We start from the raw sequence: 8,630 nt of genomic DNA, 5'->3' as shown, positions 1-8,630 counted from the left end.
GTGGCCGAGGGTAGTAATTACAGTGTTTGTAATTCCACAAATAACCAGGATGACAGGATGGCAGCTGTGAATTCTGATGGAGCAGCCTGCACACATCAAACCTCCATTTATACAAAGATATGGTCACATTTCGTACACTTTATTTCACATTTGTTATGCTAATTGTTGTATTCCCTAGTAAACCAATCTCAAATAACGAAACGTAATACTGGTTTAATTCAATATTATAACATTTGATCTCTCAGGTAGAATAACAGGCCTTTAAAAACAACTTTCCCCCTAACATAATCAACACCTTTAATTATTACATCACATGTCAAACGCATGTAATGTGACTGTGTGAGCGCTTGCTTTATTGCACCGTGCACACCGTGTTTCTTTAGCATATGTGGCTCAAGCAGGCGGAGCTAAGCAGGCTGAGATGGAGATGCTGCTGAAGCAGGTGGATGCTCGGTGCAGCTGAGGGACGATCGGAGGAACCTGGGAATCAGATTTGACATTTTTCGACGTGGGAAATACATTTCATTCAACCCGTGCACCTTTTTTACTTTTCTATTCTCGCAGATGCTCGCCCCGCAGTGAGAGGCCGTCTGTCTGTCTGCAGGTCGCGGGGATGTGAAGCTCCATCGGCCGCAGCCTCTCCCCCTGAAACAGCCTGATATTATGCGGGGAACCAGGCGCTCTGCACGGACACAAGGGGAACAAAGCACCGCTTTAAAACACCTTTTACGAACTGGCAGGTCAGTGGGTGTCTGTGTGGTGCGACACTGCATGAAAAACAACCAAAGCACGGGATGAAACTGCAGTAAATGTGGTAAAAACTACCTTTGTAATACAGCAGATAACAGGGGCTAAACATCGTTAATATAATCTGCATTTAGTTTCGTTTCTATCGTTTGAAAGTGAGGATATTTCCTGCTGCTGATACAGTAAAGTGTGAAGGCCTTGGTGTGAGCAGCTTGTTTACCTCACATAATGTCCCGTTTTACATCCAGCTTTTACTACCAACTTGTTAATAATTTATACATTGCAGGACCTGGTTTAAATCTAAATGTATTTTTAGATTGATTGTGATGTAGAGTGAAACATATTGCTATGAGTAATCAAATTCTCTCAGCCCAGTAACTCTGCCAAAAATAGCCTCTCCTCTATTAAAGGACTCTGGTGTGTTTTTGCGTGTGTGTTGTGTCAGATCCCTGAAGGGGAAATGTCTCATCTGGTGTAAAAATCAGTGCATGAATATGTGCTCATGCATGCATGCATCTGTGACCCTCCCCCACTGACTGCATCTCTTAAGCTCTGGACTGAGTAATCCTCTAATAGAAAACTCTTTTTATCCATGTCCATGTACATATCATACCCCCCCCCCCTCACTTTTCCTGCAGTATTCGCCAACTATGGTTGACCCCTCGGAGGCTGAGGATCAGTGTAAAGGTCCGCAGCTCAGCGCTCCAGCTGAAGACCCCCGGCTGCCCGACCAGGCTGATGGCACCACAGAGGAGGACGGGGACGCTGGGTTCGAGACGCCGCCGTCCGGCAGCTCCGTGGCGAGCCCCTGCCATGTGGCTTCCCCCCCGACTTCTGAGACTCTGCCCCCTCCTCCTGAGACTCAGCCCCCTCCTCCTGAGCAAACACAGACTCATACTGACAGACCTCCTTCACCAAAACTCCACCTGGACCTGTACAACTTTGAGTCCCCCGTGGCGGAGGGCAGTCGCTACGTGCTGACGAGCCCTCACTCCCTGGAGGCCTGTGCTCGATGTGGGGTGAAACCGCTGGAGCTGCTGCACCGCCCGCTGGCCGACTTCGCCCGCGAGGCTCCGGGTCGATCCATGAGAGTCGCGACGGGTCTGTTTGAAGTCTTCGAGAAGGAGAGACACGGCAAACTGAGGCAGTGCCGGGAGGAGCGGGAGAGGATCATCAGGGAGGAGAAACGCCGGATCCTGCAGGCGGCCGCGAACACCGGCAGCAGGGAGTCCGCCTCGCCTCAGGACCAGCAGCACAAAACCTCCTCTGGATCCCAGCAGACTCCCAAATCTGGGCCGGTGACCGCCAGCTCAGATTCTGGAGCTTCTTCTAGAGCCACCCCTCCGTGTCCAGCATCTAAACCTGCTCTTTTAAGTAGAACCTCGACCGGTAACTCCCCGAAATCTCAGTCCTCGAAAACTAGTTCCCTGCTGTCATCGAAATCTGAAGTGAAAACCAACCGCTCGCTCTCCGGACCTCCACCCATAATCAGGAAGTCTTCAGGTGGTAAATCTTCGAACACCTTCCCCAGATCCACACCCAAACCCCCGTCCTTCCCCAGAGCCAAGTCCAGCCTCACCTCCTCGACGAAGCCTCTGAACGGCGTCTCAGGACCGACGGTCTCTCAGCACAACGGACATGTTGCCCTCGAGTCCAAGGTGCAATCAAAAAGCCATTCGCTGGAGTCCCTGCAGCGCCGCATGGATCCCTCCTCCACCTCCAACACCACCACCACCTGCACCTCCTCAGAGTCCGGCGCCTCCTCCTCTTACAGCTGGGAAGGCGTCCGGGATCACTGGGCGAAGGCCTCCAGTCCTCGCGCTCGCACCATGGCCACCTTCAACTCCCTGATGGGCCGCAGCCTCAGCCTGGGTGACCTCAGCCACTCCCTGCAGACCACGCAGAAGGTGGAGCGCATCGTGAATGAGGTGAAGCGCCGCGGCCTGAAGGCGGTGTCGGAGCGGGACCGAAAGATCGCGGCGCTGATGCTCGCCAGATACCAAGAGGAGGACATCATGAGCCAGACGCGCTACGTGGCTCACCTGCAGTGGGACAGCGAGCGGAGGATGGACGAGCTGCGGAGAGAGCAGGAGGATCGGGAGAAGCAGCGGGCGGTGCTGCAGTGCCAGAGGGCTTGGCAGTCGCAGGTCTCCACCCGGCAGAGGAGGCTCAGCCAGCAGGAGAGACTGTCCACCGCCGCCAAGATGCGCCAGGCGGAGGAGAGCGAGGAGCGCTGGAGGGAGCTGGCGGAGCAGCAGGAGCGCAGCCGGCTGCTGAGGCTGCAGCAGGCGGCTCGTGAGGAGAAGCACAAGAAGTCCCTGCAGGAGCAGAACCTGAAGGCAAGGGATGAGGACCGGGCCGCCATGCTGGAGCAGGAGAGGCTGCTGCTGAAGGAGAAGCTCACCATGGCCGAGCTCAAGAGGCAGGAGAAGGAGCACCAGAGCCAGGAGGACCGGCGGGGGCTGAACAAGGCGGAGAAGAGACGCCACGCCGCCCTGATCCAGGAGATCGCCCGCAGAGAGCAGGAGGAGAGGGAGGAGGCCAGGCGGGCGGCCGAGGGGAAGCTCAGCCGCTCCCTGGAGAACTACGAACACATCGTGGAGCGCAGAGGCCAGGAGCTGAAGGAGAAGGCCAAGCGCGAGGAGAAGCAGATCCTGAAGGCTCGCAAGGCGGCGGAGAAACGGGAGAAACAGCAGCAGCAGCTCCTGGAGGCCCGGGTGAAGGAGGCGGAGAAACGAGCGCAGCAGGCGGCGCTGGTGGCTGAAGTTCGGTCGAAAGAGAAGGCTCAGCGCGCCGTTCAGAGCCGGCAGGAGAAGGAGAAGCTGCAGAAAGTCAACAGGCAGCGGGTGGAGGAGGAGGAGAAGCAGAAGAGGACGGAGCTGCTGCAGTCCATCGAGAGGAAGCTGGAGAAGAGCGAGCAGATCTTCAAGGAGAAGAGGGCGGTGCTGGAGAGCGCTCGCTCCGTGGCCCAGGCCTCCTTCCACGTCCGGGACAAAGTGAGGGAGGAGACCAACATGAGGACCTTTGATAAGATGGCTCTGGAGGCTCAGCTCAAAGCCAGCCTGAACGACAGTAAACTCTGAGGTCACTTCCTGTCGCCTCGTCATCAAACAGCTTTACCTTTTCTCACAACAGTGTTATTTATTTCCTATCATCCCCCATCAGCTGGTTTTATTATTGTTTCTGAGCGAACCAAATCATTTTGTATCGTGGATGTAATGAGACTTTATTCTAAGGGAACAGTAAAGCCTGTATGTGACGTACATGGACTTCATATCAGAGGAAAAGTGGGTAGAGGGCTGCAGCAAACCCCCCCCCCCCCTCTCTCTCTCTCCTTCTTCTACTTGCCTTCTGTTTATGTTCAGCTACCGGACTGGAAGCTGTGCAGGAATGAAAAGAGTCATTGTTTACCAGGAAGCACAACTCCATGACAACTGCAGAGGCTTTTAAGGAAGCGCTCCTCTGAGAGGGAATAATCACAAATGGGTTTCAGACCCCCGAAGCTAGTGCAGGATCCTTTCTGTGACACAGCTATAAAAAGCATGGATACTCTCGTCTGTACGGAGCTGCTGACGGGAGGGCCGTGTGCACAACTGATGGAGCCCCAGAGGACCAGGACCCCCCCCCCCCCCCCCCCCCCCCCCCCCCCTCGTACTCCCTTCAAACACCTCCCAGTAAACAGTGAGGAACACCTTGACATCCGCCTGGTGACGAGACATGGTCAACAGGTACGAGTTGTTATTGCTTCCACACATTATGCCTTCTGTGTTGCCCCTCAGCTCAAACACAACAACCCCTGACCTCACTGACCCGTACTGACAGAGTCCAAAATAAAAAAGGCTCCACTCATGAGCCGACATGCGAGCCAGCAGCTGGCTTTAAAGGCCCATGGCTGATCCTACAATCTGTCAGATTAAAAGAAAAGGCAGATGCACATGAGGGGAGGGGTGGGTTGGCTCTCTTATGAGGCGTTGCCATAGCAATCTGAATCGGGATGGAGCAGTATGTCGAAAAACTCAAAAGGTCATATTAAAGTTCAACAAAAAAATGTAAAAGGCCATAGTATAGTGTGTGGAATGTGTTGTAAAGAAAGTCATTGAATAAACCTGAATAATAGGTCAAAAAAAGGTATGGGATTATGAAGCGGGGAAGGGTGAATGACGGAGCACCTCTCTGCCGGATCGTTCTGGTGTTTCTTTGCTCGGCGCTATTGGAAAAACACGCCATCACTTTGTACAAACATCTGTGTGAGGGGGGGTGGGGTGAGGGGGGGACACTGCAGCATTCCTGCTCCTCACTCAGACACACGGAAAGTGTTTTAAAACTGGAAATAAAGCGACATAAACTCAAATCTTTTCAATGAAACTCTATTTTTATAAACTAGATATATCGGAACATGGAGTTTTAATTCCTGTTCAAGTTTTGACCCGTTTATTGCTGCTTTCTGAAGTTTTTTTCAAAAGGTCATTTATTATTTTTATAGTAAACTTGAATGGCACTCAGAGAGAGGATATCTGCCGAGGCCGAATGGTGCGTTCATGGCCTCCTCAGATTGACCCGTTTAGTCATTTTTCCAATTTAGGGTTTGTTAATGAGCTTTAAGTTGTCATTTGGAAACATAGTAGACACTTGAAAGATGATGTGTAATACTGTATTGCTCAGATTGTTTAAACAACACGTAGATATCTTTTACAGAATTACTGTTCGACTTGAAGTGGCGTTAATGTGAATTATTCAGATTATTCCCTGAGCACGTTAATGCAGCACTAATGCCCTATCCCACAATGTTATCTAAAGTTAAATATGTGTATCCATCCGCTATATTTGGATCCATTTCAAATTAAAAGGGTTCTTAGATGGCCAATGATACAGCCTTTAAACAAGTTTAGTGAAAATAGGGCCAGTAGTTTTCCTGTTATCCTGCTGACAGACTAACAGGTTTGAAAATAAACTCCATGCTGAAGATGGTAAAAAATCATAAGGAGATAAGTAAATGTTAATCTTTATATGAATTTTGTTAGAAAAGGTTAGTAAATCGTACCTTAAACATTAAAAAAGGACCGCTGTCTCTTCCACACAGTGATGGATATGGCTTTTTAATGAAACCCTGGTATTGGATCGGTTTTCCAGACGATATCCAAAAGCCCAGGTTTCAATATCAGAACTGATTCTATCTGATTGGTTCTGATTCAAATAAATATATAATATACAAATCTGTGGCCAGGAAGCAGACCGCGTTTCTCAGACAGTCTGAAACCTGCCAACGTCACGGATATAAAAACCAGACGAGGTTAAAATGCAGCTTTAGAGCAGAAACACGCTGACCCAGCAGATAATCTGAGTGATGTAAGAAGGGATGAGTCGGCACATTGTCGGCGCTTATGATGGCGACAAAAAGGACGAGGTTGCTAATCTAGAGAAGGTTGTATTTAAATGCAGTAATATAGTAACAGCTCCAGTGGATATCTCTAGTCTAATAATTACACGTGTACAGTTGAATTATAATTCAAAAGAACACATTAGTAGTGAAGCTGCAGCGAGTAGTTGACTAATTGATAAGTTAATTGACAGAAAAGTCATCCCCAACTATTAAAATGTTAAAACTAATAATAACTGGGACTATTTTAAATACTGTACCTTTTTTTGACCTACTTTCTATTCAAGTTTATTTTCATGTTTTTCAACATAATCTATGCCAGTGGTTCTCAACTGGTCCGGCCTCGGGACCCACTTTTTCCGTTGTCAATAAATCGCAACCCGAAATTTTGAACCACTCAAATCTATTCAACAACAAATCGTGCTGTAATATATATATATACGCTTTTCAGCATATAATATTAAAGTGAAGTACAGTGCAGAAATCCCTTATATCCCTTCACAGAACTAAAGTATGCTTTTAAAAAAGGTTTAATGAGATGATGGAATCAAAGCTGAACTGCTCATGCTGAAAACCCAACCCCAGCAGGGGGTCTGGGGGGATTCTCCCCCAGGAGATTTTTAGAAATACTAACATATAAACTACGCATTCTGGTACACTCTGAGAAGAAAATAAATACATCTATTACTACCCGACATATTAATATTTGATGCCATTGTTTGTTTTTCACTTAGTTCTGACAGCTTGCTGCTCCTCACAGAGAGAAGAGCAAAGAGGAGATAGTTTGTGTGAATTACTTTAAATTGTGGGTAAGGGTAGATAGCCCCCATAGTTCTGTGACCTGTCAATCATCAAAGCGGGGGTCATATTTCATTATGTGTTCATTTGTATCTGAAGTTGTACCCATGGATGTATAAAGAATAGTTCTACTGCAAAGTTATTCTCCGTGGGGACTTCCGGCAACAATCTTGATTCTGATTGGCCAGAAGACTCGAAAAAACATCAGCAAAGATGTTTTATTGAGAAGATGAGTTTTCAAAAACCGTTTATGGTCTCCGGTACTTCCAGTCCAACGCCGACTGCATGCACAGCGTTAGAAAATCGGGCCTTCAAAATAAAAGTTTGACTTTTTTCCCAAAAAACAAAAACAATTTCAATTTATTTTTTCTTCACTCACACATCTGCGACCCACTCGAAACGGGTCCGCGACCCACCAGTTGAGAACCACTGATCTATGACTTCTTTTAAACATATTCAAAACACTATACTATGGCCTTTTTCATTTTTTTGAAACTATGACTGTTTTTTTTTGTGAAACTATACGATGACTTTTTTTGTTTTTCGAGATACAACGCTATTACTTTTTTTTCAGGGATGCTATAATGTGACTTTCCTTCAGGTTTTTCGACATGCTATACTCTATATTCTAACTGTACCCTACTTTATATTTGATTTCTTGCAGGTCCTGCTGATAAACGAGAGCTGGTGACGCTATCTACAATCCTCATTTTCTTCCAACACTGAAATTGATCAGAACAGAAAACGCAACATCCATATCAAGAGTGCGTGTTCATTTTAAAACCAGAAACAGTGCCATGTGTCGTGCTGCTGAGAACAGAAACCCACAGCCTTTTACCTGCAGAAACGACATGTACCAGGTTCAAACACAGCTTTATTAGCATCAAGGCATGTCGATCAGTCCTTATCATGTTCCCTCTTACCTTCCTCTATCAATTCTGGTGTTAACTTATCATTTTTACATTGTCATCATTAAATGCTTGCGTCAGTGAAAGACATCGAGTTGCTTCGTCGAGGACACGTTTTTTAAGATGTAGCAATAATGAAAGGTGGAAATCCCAACATGTGTGAGTTCATTGTTATCATAAAGCTTCTGTTAAATTAAAGGAGACAACCTGTGCAAACAAAACCAGAATAATAAAAACAAACATTTTACAAGACGGATTTGCATTGTCTGTGCTATCTGCTACATATAAAGGTCCCACATGTTAACGTTGATTAGAATCATAATGTTATAGCTTATTATACATGTGTTTTCACTTCTAATAAATACTCTTTGGCTAAATGAAAGAAACACTTTAGACAGCCTCCATCAAACAGATGTCTGTGTACCTCCCTCTACAGCGTGTAAATGATGGGCTTGTGATCAGGTCTCTACACATGCTGGATGGAGGTGAAGCTAAGGTTTCTCTCTCAGTCCTCTGGTTTGTTGGAGGCGTCCTGGCGGGCGATGATCTTGTAGACGCTCTCTCTGAAGCTGCTGTCAGAGGTCAGGCGACGGGCCGTCTCACGCAGATCCTCCATGCTGTCGTCAGAGCTCGCTACTGCGAAGGATTTGGAGTGTTTCACTGAGAAGAGAGAAGAGAGAAGAGAGAGGGGTCAGAGTGTCAGAGGTGGGAGGAGTACTCAGATCTTGTACTAAAGTAAAAGTAGAAGTACTCAGATTGTGTACTTGAGTAAAAGTACTCAGATCTTGTACTTGAGTAAA

At 47.4% G+C, this 8,630-nt stretch overlaps 1 protein-coding gene across 2 annotated transcripts; it reads left to right on the top strand.

Moving 5' to 3' along the window:
- Positions 1-406: 406 nt before the first annotated feature.
- ccdc177 (coiled-coil domain containing 177) lies at positions 407-4,365 on the top strand. 2 transcript variants are annotated; one of them, XM_034144360.1, is made up of 3 exons: positions 407-442; positions 565-740; positions 1,386-4,365. In XM_034144360.1, exon 3 carries the CDS (start codon positions 1,398-1,400, stop codon positions 3,828-3,830), a length of 2,433 nt encoding a protein of 810 aa, XP_034000251.1. In that variant the 5' UTR covers positions 407-442; positions 565-740; positions 1,386-1,397; the 3' UTR covers positions 3,831-4,365. The 2 variants fall into 2 exon arrangements, with proteins under 2 accessions (XP_034000251.1, XP_034000250.1); XM_034144359.1 differs by having other exon boundaries at positions 408-740.
- Positions 4,366-8,630: the final 4,265 nt, after the last annotated feature.

This window comes from Trematomus bernacchii, unplaced genomic scaffold, assembly GCF_902827165.1.
Source record: "Trematomus bernacchii unplaced genomic scaffold, fTreBer1.1, whole genome shotgun sequence".
NCBI classification, from domain to species: Eukaryota; Metazoa; Chordata; class Actinopteri; order Perciformes; family Nototheniidae; genus Trematomus; species Trematomus bernacchii.
This window is presented reverse-complemented; position numbering and strand designations above follow the sequence as displayed.